General features: G+C 38.0%; 1 protein-coding gene across 3 annotated transcripts in view; it reads right to left on the bottom strand.

The window, feature by feature from the left end:
- Positions 1 to 16,177, bottom strand: part of WDR27 (WD repeat domain 27) — a 449,814-nt gene that overhangs the window by 339,689 nt on the left and 93,948 nt on the right. For all 3 annotated transcript variants that reach the window (XR_012689733.1, XM_075203518.1, XM_075203516.1), the window contains exons 15-17: positions 10,470 to 10,541; positions 10,004 to 10,110; positions 5,145 to 5,234 (exon numbers count right to left, since the gene is read on the bottom strand). Coding sequence is in view for 2 of the 3 variants with exons in the window: in XM_075203518.1 (XP_075059619.1) it covers positions 5,145 to 5,234; positions 10,004 to 10,110; positions 10,470 to 10,541 (269 nt within the window). In the remaining variant the exon portion in view is untranslated. The remainder of the gene's footprint in view (positions 1 to 5,144; positions 5,235 to 10,003; positions 10,111 to 10,469; positions 10,542 to 16,177) is intronic.

The raw sequence follows: 16,177 nt of genomic DNA, 5'->3' as shown, positions 1-16,177 counted from the left end.
TTGTCACAAATTTTATGCCAAATTTTTTTGCAAGTGAGGTGCGACCATTATGTGAAAAAAAAATGTGCCAGTATTACTTAAAAATAATTACTAAACTGTCTTTGGTGTAAGATTAGGATGCATGGAACACGTGACTTACTCATGGCAGCTTTGCCTGCCTGCCCGCTACCCTTGTGCCTACAGCTCTTCATTGGATCGAGTGACAATACTGATAGTACTGCAGTGCTCTAAACAAACCATGCAAATCAGCTTTCGGAAATATATTGAAAATGCTCATTCGCTGAGAATTCTATGCTCGTGATAGATAGAGATAAATGTGTATCCATATGCCACTGGTGAATACATTGCTGCTCTGCTTACCTTTTAAGCGCCCAACGAACAGAAATACCATGCAACAATTACATGATGAAAGGTCATAAACCAAATATTAGACTAAAACGGTGCAACGATTATGTAGTGGTAACGATTATACAGTGGCGACAATTATGCGTTGAAATATGGTATCCACAAACTTTCTCCATCATGTGTAAATACCTTCTTTTTGTAAACCTGCCTGATGAAGAGCCCTCTGTGCTCTGAAAGCTAGCAAATATAAAACTTTCTTTTGGGTAGGCAAGAAATGTTTCACTCCTATAATACTTTTTGTCTTTTTTGACACGAAAGTACCAAACATCACATCGATTTTTCTGACTGACACGGTACTGCAATAATTTTTTTTTTTTTTTTTTAATTTTACTACATTATTGATGGTAAAATACAAATCATGTTAGACAGGAGGGAAGGACGATGGTGCATCTGTTCTTTTCTATTGAAAGTGTTCCATGCACCTGTTTAGAATAGAGGAATAGTATGTTTACAGTGGCTATAGTGAATTTTCTTAACAGTGTGCATTTTAGCTCTAGCTTATAATTATTTTGACCAGTATAACTTGGAGGTGCGAATTGTATACTAGTACAACTACGAACTGAAAAGTAGTGGGGATAATCCAACATTACTCCTCGATCTCCACCTGCATTTCAAAACTCTATGGGGGGATTCAATTCTTCTGCGAGTAACGCGGCGCTAAATCTATTACCGTTAATACTGTAATTTTCACCTTGATTTCTGCTCGCTGAGCTGCAAGCAAAAACCAGTATTAAAGATTACCGTATTAATGGTAATAATGCGCAATATTACCACAATATCGTAATAGAGCGCAGGCCAATTGAATTCCCACCTCTGCATCCTGCTTTAATTGTGTTAATGAACTAGCAAAACTGACAAGATCTTTGTCCATGGAATACAGTTTAGCAATGGAAGTTGTTTATAATGTGTACATGGGGGGTGGAAGCGAGGAATAATAACTGAAGTGCCATGAACGTTACATACATAGCGCAGCTGGGGCACAAACATCTTAGAAAACAAACAGTGAACAACTTTCGAGGCAGTATAGATAAGTTTCAGAACTTAGTTGTGGAGAAAAAAAAACAGTATTTGGGCATAAAAATAAGAGGATAGGTTTAGTGTTATGTCTTCTTGATATAACGGAGCAGCTATAATGGCACAGAAAGTTAAAACATAATGTGCAAGGCTAATACGGAACCTCACAGTTAATGGAATCCCCACCAATGCTTTTTCCACACATATGCGCATGCACCATGGTTTTGCTCACCACCATTTTCCATACCTGTGCACGCGAGTATAAAGAAATGTGCAAGTTTCAGTTTATTGAGCTCTTGTTCATTAAACCAATTTAACTCTTCTATTTCAATACTTCTGTATGACTTTCGCTTTCTTTGGCTTCCTTCACGGCTCTAATCCCCTGGAATTGTCTGAGGACCCTACTGGCTCTCCACCACTGATATCCTTTGACTACCCTTCAAGTTCCTTAACCCTGGCTCTGTTCCTAATTAATTTTGTGCCTGATCAAAAACAAATACCTACTTTTGAAACTATCTCTACCAGCACAGGTACTTTAATTATTACTTCAGTTTAGCTGAAAGACTTTAAGGTGAAATTAATTTGTTTTAAATAAACAGTACTTTCATTCTGTATGAAGGTAATGTGCTGAGAGTAAGATAATGACTCCTGTTTGATACAGCAGCTGCCATTTTGGGAACATACCGTTGGAATAGGCCCAAAATGGTAGCTATATAACATTTCTTAACAGTAACTCTATTTAAAAATGAGTTAAAATCACCATGCTTAGTACAACTTACTGAACTAAAAGGATCTTCTGCATGGAATTGTTTGTACTGCACTTGCACTATGAACTTAGTTAAGAAAAGCTAAAGAGAAAGAAAAGGAGTAAAGACTAATTGATGAATAATAAGTGGAATTTTAATGTGTTGTGCAACATAATAAACATTTCTGGATTTAGTTCAACTTTAAACTATTTAAAAGGAACATTAGTTGTCTCTGGTACAAATTAACTTTCCCCATTGTGAAACTTTTATTTTCTGGCTTAGTAAAACAAATGATATGTTCAACTAATAGTGATAACTGAAGCTTGAAAGCCAGCCAAATTCTTGAATTTAGTTTGACCATAATGAGTCCCAATAGAAGAGGTAACTCACATATGTCAACACATACATAGCATGTTGTCTGTAATTACAAGCCCACAGCTTGCTTAGAGGGAATGTGTAAGTTGAAGTGATGAGGCAGCCATATTGTATTATCATCAACATTGATAAATTTCAACATAGCCACATAATTTTAAAGTGCCATGATAAGAGTATGGAAGTCAGACATTGTATACAAGCTTGTTACATACAATGTACCTTATACATTGCAGGTTATAGTACCCTGATAACAACTATCTTGGGCAAATAACATTTTCTTTTGAAAATAGAGAAGGTTTTTATTTTCTGTGCACTGAAGATATTATGTCAGTAACCCTAATATCAAACCCTTTTCTTTAATAGCTTAGTGAATGCTTATTGAAATCTGGTGCATATGAAACTGTTGACAACTATAATTATTTGGCTTCTGTTAGTTATAGGACCTTTTTTGCAGACTTAACAGCCAACAAGTGTTATTATTATATATGTCATGGTATCATTTGGCCTAAGTCATTAAGGAAAGGAAGACAAAAAAAGGTGTAAATGTTCTCCAGGATAAACCATGCTACAATGCAAGGGGTGCAAATTAGTTTATCATTTTGCAATATAAGTTAAATACTTGCTATTTGTTCATCTAGTAAACAAGTACTTGATAGATTTATTTTTACACTGAAATTTAAAATTGATCTAGGACATGCCCGACCCCAACTATAAATCTCTCCCCACATTTTACATTTACCTCCTCCAATGCAACATGGTTTTGCCCAGGTGCAACGTTACTCCTTTTTTATGCTTTACTCTCCTTAATTAATGACTCAGGCCCATTATCTCCTTTATATTAATCAGACTGTATTATAGAATAAAGCATTAGCTTTTAAAAGTTAAAAACCTATGCACACCATCTCACAGAATCAAATCAGTTTTGCGTTCATTTGCTACCCTCTAGTGGAAATGGAAATCTGAAATCACAGACTTTGTTTTGTTAAACTTGTCGGAGGAACTATTCTTTCTCTGCTTATCAAAATTCATATTGCTTTTGAATATTAACAAATCTACATGCAAGTAGAATTTTCTAAGCCAAAATTATTTTGGAAAAAGGTTTTAGATTGTGGAACATATTCCATACAGAATGTATTACATGTATGTAACTTGCGCAGGTATATGCCTCTTAGTTTGAATCTAGAATATAACTGGGCTCCTAGCCACCAGCAAAGCCTAAACCATGGACTGGAAGCAATGCCGCAAAGTGTACATACATAGGTGATATATTTATAATACATATTAAAGCGACTTTGGCTTGGTGCAAATATGGTTTTTTTCCTTAGTAATAATGAACCACTTTTTCGATGCTGGCTGCACTTGACCAACTGACTTATTTATATAATTATAAGTCTGTGGCCCAGAAGTTAATCTACACTTAGCAGTGGCTGGACAGCTCTAATATGACATTTGTAAAAATCTAATAACTCAGAATTACTGAGAAAACTGTTACAGCTGTAGCTCCTAAGTAATGTGGTGTCTGCCCAAAGAGTATAAATTCAGGCATTTCGCAAGCTGACAAGCTGTTTAATTTAGAGAATGCAAGAAAAATAACAATTCCAGGAATGTAATATTGAGCAGATGCAAACGTGTACTTTAGTGTGTGTAATTAAACTCTTAAAATTATATATTTTTTTCAATATTTTAGTTCTTAAAATTAAAACAATAAAACAGTAAAGAATAACAGTAAACAATTATCAGAGCATCTATGTATATACAATTGGTACAACTGTTAATACATCCTGCATTTTAAGAAAATAAAATCTACTTATAAAAGGCAAAATCCAGGAAGATAGGAAATTTAATGTTAATGCCAACCTTACACCCAAATAGTAGATTACAGTAGATCACAGGCCAAGCTGAGACACTGTTCAATCTCCTACTGTTTGACAAAACAGGAGAATGTACATTACAAATTATGCGATCCGATATGTCATGACCGGTCAAAGTATCCAGGTCATGACATACCAGAGGGCTACAATTTTGGAGGAAATGGGTTACGCAATAAAAGTTAGTATCTGAACTTTTTGCATAAAAGTTAGAATGGGTAGCGAAGTTCATACTAATAAAAAGTTGAGTATTGTAGTAATTGGTGATACTTCTTTTTGTTTGATTTGGCAAGACAAACCTTTGAGAAATTATCTTAATTTTTCAGCTCAAACATTAACTGTATATGCATTATTATTGATATCGGGAACAGGAATCTTTGAATACCCCATTTCTTTTGGGCTGCCATTTGTTAACTGCAAACTCAATGTTACCATGTTTTCATCTGTGGACCCCTTCTTCACACCTATAAAAATCCCAAATTAAAAGTTTTGATTGGTAGCATGCTATATTAATCTGTACTATGTGCTTATTTACCATGCTTCCGCACTTCTGATTGAAGACGGCAATGCTCACTGTGCTCTTAAGAAAGGCATTTTCCTTATTCTGATTGGATGCAATACTGATAAGTAGCTTTGTACACACTTACCTGGTTTTATATAGAAATTGCCACACCATTTATGCATTGTACAAACATATGTATAGTATTTATTATAATAGTGAAATAAAAATAAATACCTGTAAAAACAGCTGGTTCCCCATTTAATGTGGAATTGAACACTAATAAAGACTTGTCAGATAATCCACATGCAAGCTTACTTCCATCTCCTAAGCAAAACATAAAAGTATTTTTAAAAGGTTGCCCCATTATGATACAGCAATGTCCTGCTAAATCTGTTCATCACTATAACTATCCCAAATCTACTTTACAGACTTAGACATTTAGAAGTTTATCATCATCATCACGTTTGTCCACATTAAATACTGCATATTTGACGGAGAGTGAGTAAGAATGTCAATTTGAGTTCTTATTCATAAGATATTTCAACTACTCCATTCCAATATGTTATATTACGGTTGCATGGATTCTATTACACTACACAGAGCATTTTGGGACAAGAAACTGGTATATATATATAACATATGGGCACACTTTACAACCTGGCTATGAGAAAGTCGAGACATGGGATGAACAGGATGTCAAGATATATACAGTTAACATATAGTAAGGACATTGTGAACATAAATGTTCCATTTATTTTATCCTCAGATAAACCCTCGCAAACAAGGCACCCAATTACAGGATTATACTATTCAAAAAGACTGGAATAAATTGCTGCTTTACAAAACAGTGGTTGCATGTTTAAATGTTTGAGGTGCACGGACAGAAAAAAAAAGTGAAAAACAAGGATGTAGCACAAACATGGGAGGTTCAATCAAGAAATGTTAACATATTTAAGGCACAACATTAAAGAAAAATGCACACATACACAGGGATTTGGTTAAATGATTGCTAGCTTGGATTAAAATGTGGAAGGGCCTTAAGTAAATATTAGACAACATTTAGTTATGTTTGATAATGCAGCCACATAGTCTATTTGGTAAATGAGGTCAGTCACCATACATTATACATTACAATAAATAAAGTTTCATTGTGTTTAGAATTTAGAAAAGATTTTTATTTGGTCATAATGTGTTTCCCTTTTTCGCCAAAAAGCAAAACAGTGAAAAACAGTTGTTTTTAACAGGTTGGTCAAGGCAAACTTCTAATATATACATTATTGAATGTGTCATATCCTGAATGGATTTAGGAGATCCCTATTTCATGAACTGTGTAGCCATACTAATTTCAGAAGTCAAAATGTCTCGAGAATTGTAATTTTCAGGGGGGAAAAGCTTTATCAGATTGAAATAAAAATCAGTATGTAATAAGTGATGCTAAGTGAATGATTTGTTGAAAATTGATTTTCCATGCTTTTCAGGCCTATTCTTTTACTGCAACAATAGCCTCAGAGCAGTTTCAGACAAGCGCTTTAGATAAAAATGTTTTTCCTCTGCATCTATCGTTTTGGCAAAGAAATCATTATGCTGTGACAGTAGAACAATTCCTAATCTGACACCAGTGGAACATAGTCAAACTATACATTGTCGCTGTTTAAAGATTGCATATCTGAGGTGTAAACAATCCCACTGACAACGCTCACAACAATGACATTGCTTTTTTAAACTGGCAAAGACCATACATTGTGAAGTACTGACTTTAAATGTGTACTAAAATAATGGACATAGATTATAAACTTTCCTGCCCTCCTGATCTCACCTGCTCAAATAGGCTCAAACATAGTCAATCATTGATTGGGATTCGAGTGGCCTTTGCAACCACTCACTCAAACACAACCAAGAACTACATCATTGTCAATCTATATGACGAAAAGGCCATTGACAAATTTGCATGGGCTCGCCTTATTCGACTAATGAAATTCCAACATTTTGGCCCAATCTTCCAAAACCTGATTCATACCATTTACTTCAATCCTCTAACACATTTAACAGTACATAATGTCAACTCAAACACATTTACGAACAAGGCAGGGCTGTATTCTCTCCCAACTAATTTTTAATACAGCCTTAGATTCCATAATTTGATATCTAACTTTACTTTAACTTCCACAGAATTAGTGTGGGAAACTGAGGAATGAAAATCACAGCCTTTGATGATCTACTAATTTCACCCCAAACCTTAGACAATCCAAAGCAATGATAACAGACATAATAAATGAATTCACATTTCAGGATTTACCAGCAATTATGAAGATCGGCACGCTATTTTTGTAGAGCTTGGAAACTGTCATTTAAACCTCACAATTTATTTATTCTTCCAGTTCCTGTGAAATCTAGAGTTTCAGGAAGGTGAGGAAAAACAACCATTTACTAGACAGGCACAACTGGGACTCACTAAACTGAGTGACCTCCTAGGTGCATCCCGAAAACCTCTCAAGTACACCAAAGCTATAGAAAAATAGGACTTCTTATGGTTACACAGATTTCAATTTAAACAAGCAACACATAATCTACAAACAGTAGCAGCTACTGTAGCCAGGCTAGGGGAACAGGTGCCATCTCCTGTGGTAGATGTTAGTGTACAGCAGCCGAGAAATCACACAAGTCCAATGTTTTGGTACAACTGGCCTCAGCCACTTTTATTAAGAAGAAAAAATAAAGAAAAACTTCAAAATAAGAACCTTGCCTGTTCTAAACACAAGTCGGTGCTGACTGTCAAACTATAAAAGAAAACATTAGAAGTTCCAGCACATATAGTTTACTCACAACAAATATCTTATAGAGACTCTACAGTCCCTTCACCCAGGCAGAGCAGGGAAACTGATCACACTGACATCCTTTTAAACACACACAGGTGAAACCATTAATCAGTCTGTTGTCCTACTGGAAGATCAGAAGACCCGGACTGGGCCTTATAAATGGAGCCCATCCTCCTCTCTCCATTTAAACCCCAGCAATCCTTGTCAGCTTTTCCTAAAGCTAAACATACTCTATGAGAAGCTCCTTCCCATGCAAAACAATCTCCCTGGGGAGAAACCTGGGACAAACATACCTGTCCAAAAACACTATTCCATTGTTTTTGTCACAATACAAAATCTTATACCAAGCCTTCCTCTGATGAAAATAAAAGGTGTCTGATTGGCTTCTCCTCAGTGTGGGCCCACAGACAAAGATCTATTTCACTGTTTTTGGCAATGCCAGTACATTCAGAACTTTTGGAAAGAAAAATCCAGATATGGCAAAAACACAGTGGGCATACTGTGTATAGGCATTCCACAGTGGGCTATTTTCTGCTATTTGGATTGCTCTACCAAGTATCTGAAGAACAGATGAAAACCTAATATTAGTATTAGTGACAGTGGAACGCAAAACTATCTTATAGCAGTGAATACATAAAACACAACCTATGGCAGATGTCACTTTCCAGGCCACTCTATTTTTTCAGGATGAACTGGCTTGAACCAACATGTAACATCAGAATTATTTTATTGCTATGGTAAATTCATACAACCCCTTACAACAACTGACAAACAAGAGATAAAGTAAAGTTTCCAATATACTTCCCAATATACCTCCTGGCATTATGTCACAATCTTACCTTTTCCTCGGTCCAGCACTGTCCGTCCCACTGTCAGAGCAGCCAGCTGACACTTCCGAGTGTCGGTGTAATGTGACGCATCCAGTAGGCTGGGAATTCAAATTCCCTTCAGCAATAAACCTCGCTCCGACACTCTAGCAATGTCAGAGCAGCAAATTACCTTCCTTGTCTGACTCCTGGTTCCTGTGTTATCTACCTGGTTCCCTGCCCACTGTAATCTCTCCCTCTGAGCTCTCCCAGTTCAGCTGACAATCTGTGTACTAGTTCTGGATCCATTTTGCTCCCCTAACTGCCTCCTGATCTTGCACTATGCTGACCGTCTGTGTACCAGTTCCTGGCTAGTTTGACTTTGCCATTGTTTCCTGAATAGTACCACAGTGTTACAGCTAGTGGCAGGCTAGAGGACGGCAACCTGCGACTTCTCGGCTCCTAAGTCCATCAGGACTTGCAGCGGGTCCTGGTGAACACCAGGGAACTTGTTAGACTCCGCACCCCTGGTCGGCCACCACCAATGTAGTTTAACACTTGAAGTCCCAACTCCCCTGGTTCGTTACATATTACTACAGGTTCCATACATGTAAAATGCAACTCCATGGATTAATTGCTAATTTCAAAGCAACCATTGTTTGATTTTATTCTGGCGTTATCCTTATTGCATTTTTTAGCTTTATATATATTATAAAATCGGTTCCTCGGTTCTGCAATTATCTGGAGAGTACACTTAAGACAAAATAATTGAACTTTACCTTATATGGACTAACTCTACAATACAGTAACTGGAAATGTATTTTGTTACATTGACATGGTTAATGACTAGAATGTTGTCTTTAATACACATAATACAATTCCATTCTTTGCTGTATTGATCAAAGCTGAAATAAAAAATATTTTTGAAAAAAAGATCAAAAGCTGGGATTTCTGCTTACCCTGATGGCAGAAATTTGCCAGAACATAACTAGGTGCCATATTACAGCATTTCATGAAAACCAATAAATGTAGGGTTTTTTTTCAAGCATGATAGTACAAGTTACGCGTGCTATTTAACATATCCTACTGAGTGCAGTAGTCCGGTGTACTTTTATGAGACCATGACTATGTTTTTATGGTCTAACTGTAGAATGCAGCTCTATACATTGTATTAATGTAAAGCTTAGCTAGTCCAGACAGCACTCTACAGCTATTATTTGACCCTAAGATTCACCAACTGATATAACTGAACAAAACTGATATTAGATTATATATTAATGACATAATACAAGTACGTTAAACAGTCATTGAAGTTGATTCTTGCAACATAATGAGAGAACTTAAACATTTTGCTTTGGTAAGATTTAGTCCTGGTTGACCAAATTAATATTGTAAATATAGCTCTACAATATTGTAGCTATAAAATATAAAATAACTCTACAATATTCAATGTGTCCAATTAAAAACATACCAGAGTACTGAATATCACAGGCAGATGTTGGTTTGTTAGCTAGAGCTATCTGTTTATGCATACTGCTGGGTGCTCTGGTTTCCAGTGGATACTCTTTTCCAATTCCACTAAAAAATGAAAAGGACACTAAATACATGTGCAATCAGATCAATGTTTAGATAACAAATCACATATGAAAAGCATATCTTCCAAGCATATAACACATATAAAATAAACAATGCTTTAAAATATACCAGTCAAAATTTTTAATTGTAATGTGTATAATATTACTTTATTTGATTAATTCTTTTTTTACATGTTTTTTTAATGAAATTATAGATGTCAAATAATTAATCGTTCTGTTTCCCAACTGAACACACATATTACATTCTGCATGCCTGGCATTTTCTATCAATATCTATGTATTACAGTATAAATACATTTTGAGGGATAGCAACTGGATACCATCACAACTCAATAGTATTACCTTGTAATCTCTCTCTTTATTTTTGAAAGTTGACTAGTCTTTATATTCGTTTTTGGAGAAAACATTTTCATTCTGAAAAAATGCAAACAAAAGGTTTTCTTAGACTTGTTTTCATTTTAGACATACAAATGTAAAACTCTTCTATCTTGCATGACTTTCATCTTCTGTGTATGCTCTTCGGCTATTGTTATACAACACAACCTGCAGTTCTAAAGTAACAACGGGCTAACTAGATAATGATTGTGGTGTTCGAACATCAGCAGGTAGACAAAAGTGGTGCTTTAACAACAAGACCTTGCTTCACTTTAGTTATTTGATTTGATCGTGAACTTTTTTTTCGGCCATGAACAAAATGATGCTTCACAACATGTTGTTCAGTTTTTCATTACGAATGTACATCCTTTCATTTACTTTTTTGTGCGTGCATTGCATGGTATTGAGTTCTATTGGGAGAAAAGTGCTATATACATAAAATTATTATTAATATTATTAGTATTAACAAATGAATATGTTAAAAATAACATTAGTATTGTTAAAAACACAATAATATGAAATTGGTTACTAATCAATATTATTAAAACATGATTAATACTTGGTATACTGCTGCTGTCATGAGCCGCGGCGGTTCCCCTGACCGCCGAAACTCACTGCCCCAGTTTGTCCGTCTCCATGACGCCCGGAACTTCACTTCCGCCTTCTTTGTCCCGGTCGCCTGGGCAACAGCCGGGATGCGTTCTCTCCACTACCGCCGCACCCGGCCAGCTGCCAAACATTCGGGTGTGAGCGCGCAGTCTGTTTGAAGATTTTGATTACCTGCATTCTCTAATATACGGTAAGAACATGGCACCTTATCTTACCACATACTAGCAAAACAAAATACCTTTTTGTTGGCCAAAGGAAAAAAAAGGGATAGTGAGGTGTAGTTATTAGGAAAACTCATGGCATGTAATGTATGATAAGCCTGCTTAACTCGTCAAAGTGTACCCAATTATGCAGGGCCCTAAACACGTGTTTGAGATAGTATACAATGAGGTATGCATGCGTTGTGTGGAATTAGTAGATGGTTTGAAATGGTATCTTCATGCATTACTTGGCATAATATTATAATTACTGCCTCCTGTTTCCCTTAATACATCATAGGTTCAAACTTGCTATACAATCACTGAGCCAGAGCTAAATCGTAGCTTCTGAGGTCAGAACTGGTTCAGTAAACAGCTACTGTAACATGGCAGGCTCTAGAGGGAACCATATCTGGTGACAAGTTTAATATGTAGAACGACACCTAGTGTCAACATGAATGTACAGAGCCATATATTGTTGCCAAATGTGTGGAGCCATATCGTTTGTAAAAATAATGTGCAGAGCCATAGTTTAAGGTGCATGGGACCAAGTTTAATATGCAAAATCATACCTGGTGCTAAGACCAACATGCAGACCTTTATCTGGTGTCAAAAATAATATACAAGGCAATATCTTAGATATTAGATTGTACGCTCCTCTGAGCAGGGCCATCTCTCCTCCTGTTTCCACCACTTCTAACTCTGCTCTCCAGCTACTTAGCCCTCCTCCTCAAAGGTCCTCCACCCCACATCCACTTTCGCTCCCTCCTCCCCCCTGGGGGTCTCCCTGTCTTCCACGCCCCCCTTCTTGGGCCCCGTCATTTTCGGATCCTCCCTCCCCCTTCCCCGCCCTCTCTAGCTGTGCATTGAGCGTACTGAGTTGCTGTGTTTACTGTACTGTGCTGTCTCCCATTGTATTGTGATTTTGTTTGTCTCTGTACGGCGCTGCGGATGCCTTGTAGCGCCTTATAAATAAATATTAATAATAATAATAATAATATCTGGTGTGCAGAAACATTCCCAGTACATAAAAACAACATGCAGATCAATATTGGTTTTGCACTTCACCTCACTGGAGTGGACATCACATTAAATCTGAATGTAGAAAAGTGTAATGACTTAAAAGTAAAGACTGAACTAACCCACAACTACAACAAAATTGCAAACACTGTAAATGTCTCTGATTATATCACAAGCTAGTAGGGGTGTGCACCGGCCACTTTTAGTGTTTTGGGTTCTGATTAGCTTGAGGTTTTGGGTTCTGATTTGTTTTGCCAAAACACCTGACGAAAGGTTTTGGTTCTGATTTAGGGTTTTGGGTTCTGATTTATTTTTAAAAAAAGCATAAAAAGTGCTAAAATCCAGTTTTTGGGGGTTTTTTCACTCCTACGCTATTATTAACCTCAATAACATTCAATAACAATCATTTTCACTAATTTCCAGTCTATTCAGAACACCTCACACCTCACAATATTGTTTTTAGTCCAAAATGTTGCACCGAGGTAGCTGGATGTCTAAGCTAAGCGACACAAGTGGGCGGCACAAACACGTGGCCCATCGTAGGTGGCTGTGTAGGCTTGAATGACTTTTTTCTGCTCCTCCATCCTCTGCAGCATATAGAGGGTGTAGTTCTAGCACGTCACTACCTCTTGTTTTCGATGATGACAGGGCAATTTCATTATTTTTGGATTTGGCAGCAACAGTGAACGTAGTTTAATATCTGATACGCAGCTATCTGGACTGCGTAGTGGAGTGGCCCCAGTACCCAATTAGGAGATTGGGCATTGGCCTTGGCATACGACGTTGATGGCATTTCATCGTCTATGTTATGACTAGTGGCAGCAGGTTCAGCATTAGAAGGAAGTGGGTCTTGATCTTTCCCTACTTTATCCTCCAAATTTTGGTACTCCATTATATGAAGCACACGTTGTATTACAGTACTATTTTTTAAATACTGCTGGAACAGTGAACAATTTTTTATAGATTGCAGTATATTAATGTTTCTGGACTGCAAGAAAGAACAGTGAACAATTTTTAATAGATTGCAGTATATTAATGTTTCTGGACTGCAAGAAAGAACAGTGAACAATTTTTAATAGATTGCAGTATATTAATGTTTCTGGACTGCAAGAAAGAACAGTGAACAATTTTTAATAGATTGCAGTATATTAATGTTTCTGGACTGCAAGAAAGAACAGTGAACAATTTTTAATAGATTGCAGTATTAATTTTTCTGGACTGCAAGAAAGAACAGTGAACAATTTTTAATAGATTGCAGTATTAATGTTTCTGGACTGCAAGAAAGAACAGTGAACAATTTTTAATAGATTGCAGTATTAATTTTTCTGGGGTGCCAGAAAGAACAGTGAACAATTTTTAATAGATTGCAGTATTAATGTTTCTGGACTGCAAGAATTTTTTTTATACTTTTTTGAATTTTTTTTTATATTTTTTTTTTTTAAATGATTTTTGTATAATTTATTTTTTTTTTAAATTTTTTTACATTTTTTTGAAGATGTTTTAATACTTTTAAAATAACTATGCACTTAGCATAACAAATCACAGGACAAAAGCACCACTGGACTCAGCAAGGACAGAGCACTGGACTGATGCACCACTGGACTCAGCAAGGACAGAGCACTGGACTGATGCACCACTGGACTCAGCAAGGACAGAGCACTAGACACAAGTAAAGAGCACCACTACACTATACACCCTCCCTCTTCCTTGATGTCAGGCGAAATGAAGATGGCGGCCGCAAGGTGAGTATTTATGACATCCGAGTCTCGCGAGATCCGACGCGAGACTTGGATGTCATAGCCTCGGTTTGGCTCCGTTTGGCGCCCGGAAGTTCCCGAACAGTGCTCGGATCCCGTCGGATCCGCACTGTTCGGGTGGGCTCGGATTAGCGGAATCCGAGCCCGCTCATCCTTACAAGCTAGACTTTTAGCTGTATAATACAAGTTAGCAACAAAATAGAATCTATATCTATCTATATATATATATATATGTATATGTCATTGATGACGCGGCCGCATCGCGTGTCATGTGATGCGGCCGCCTGTGCGCCGCTGGTATTTAGGTAATATTGCATCCACGGAGGGGGGGGGGGCGGCCCAAACAGCGGTTAGACTGAGCGGCCCGGGGGGGCGATGCCCCCCTGCCCCCTGGCCCAGCCCGTCCCTGCCTTACTCCCTGAGTAGAAAGCCAGGAATACAAACAGAACAATATGTCAATGGAATCATTCTATCTTGGAGGATCCTGGTGTACATAACACCAGCACAAAGGACTCTGGGCCATACATCGCAGGCTGGGGGATAGAGGACGACAGTGTAGAAAAATAGTAGCAGTAATATTGCAGGGTGGATAAGTCTCTGAATGATACCGTTATTTTGGGGTGCTGACTGCAAGAGGCTGCTGAAGGGTACACACTACCATTTACCATGTAGCTTGTGAACATCTTATGTATGCTGTCATATTAAAGCCTTATTTTGGATATACCGTATTTCCCCATGTATAAGACGCACCTTTTTCCCAAAAATTTTGGGTCCAAAACCTGGGTGCGTCTTATACAGGGGTAGCGATACTGGGGTAGCGTTACAGGGGCAGCGGAGGGGGGGAGGGTGATCCAGTAGGAGGGGGACAGGCAGCGTGTCAGCGCGATCCAGCAGGCGGGGACAGGCAGCGGGGAGGCAGAAGGCAGAGTGTCAGCGCGATCCAGCAGGCGGGGACAGGCAGCGGGGATGCAAAAGGCAGAGTGTCAGCGCGATCCAGCAGGCGTGGGACAGGCAGCGGGGATGCAGAAGGCAGAGTGTCAGCGCGATCCAGCAGGCGGGGACAGACAGCGGGGATGCAGAAGGCAGAGTGTCAGCGCGATCCAGCAGGCTGGGACAGGCAGCGTGTCAGCGGGGATGCAGAAGGCAGAGTGTCAGCGGGGATCCAGCAGGCAAGGACAGGCAGAGAGTGTCAGCGGGGATCCAGGAGGAGGGGGACAGAGGCACAGTGGCAGCGATTGCAGGGAGAGTGTGCTGCCCGGCTGCTCTGATTACTATCAGAGCAGCCGGCCATTACACTCTCCCTGCCTTTTTTGACAGCTACCGTAATATTTTTTTCCCAAATTTCGGGGCCAAAAGTAAGGTGCGTCTTATACATGGGAGCGCCTTATACATGGGGAAATACGGTATTCTGGTCTGCCAGAGTGAGCTGAATCCTAAGGAGTGTAACTCCTGAGGGTGGTTTCCACACACATACTACAGGTATATGTGTATAAGAGAGCAAGGAACGTGACAAATATGGACTTAGAGGACAGGGATTCCCATTCAGAAATGGACTCTTTAGTTATGATAAACCCTCTTGTAGTGAATCTTGGGAAATTAAAGAAGAGCCCAGACTATTTCATATGAATAATATGGATATTGTACTCAGGAACATACATAAATCTATGGAAATTAATTAAGCATCACCCTCCACTGCAGTTCAGAAGTCCCTTTTTAAGCCAATTAAACATATATTATCATTATAATAATTTATATAGACCGCAAACCACAAAGCAGATGAAAGTAATGACGTAATGTTGAAGTAAATTAATATATAGAGACAATATGAGTGTTTTTGCTGCTGTGAACTTAAATTTAAACACTTGTTTCATCCCACATAGCTTCTCTATTGCAAACTATGAGTCAGATGCCTCTGAGATTACACAACACATTAATGTCTCGGTTAGGGTCATAGTCACTGGTCACAGTAAATGTTTAGTCTGCAAATGATCCAAACATTTATTTAAATACACTATATATTATAAGAATGGGTAGGCCGAGTCCAAACATAAAAAATACAAGAGGATGGGGACAACTGGTGGATAACAACAGC

The sequence above is a fragment of the Mixophyes fleayi genome, chromosome 3 (assembly GCF_038048845.1).
Source record: "Mixophyes fleayi isolate aMixFle1 chromosome 3, aMixFle1.hap1, whole genome shotgun sequence".
In the NCBI taxonomy this organism is placed as follows: domain Eukaryota; kingdom Metazoa; phylum Chordata; class Amphibia; order Anura; family Limnodynastidae; genus Mixophyes; species Mixophyes fleayi.
Note: the sequence above shows the minus strand (reverse complement) of the source record. Positions and strands in the feature narration are given on the sequence as shown.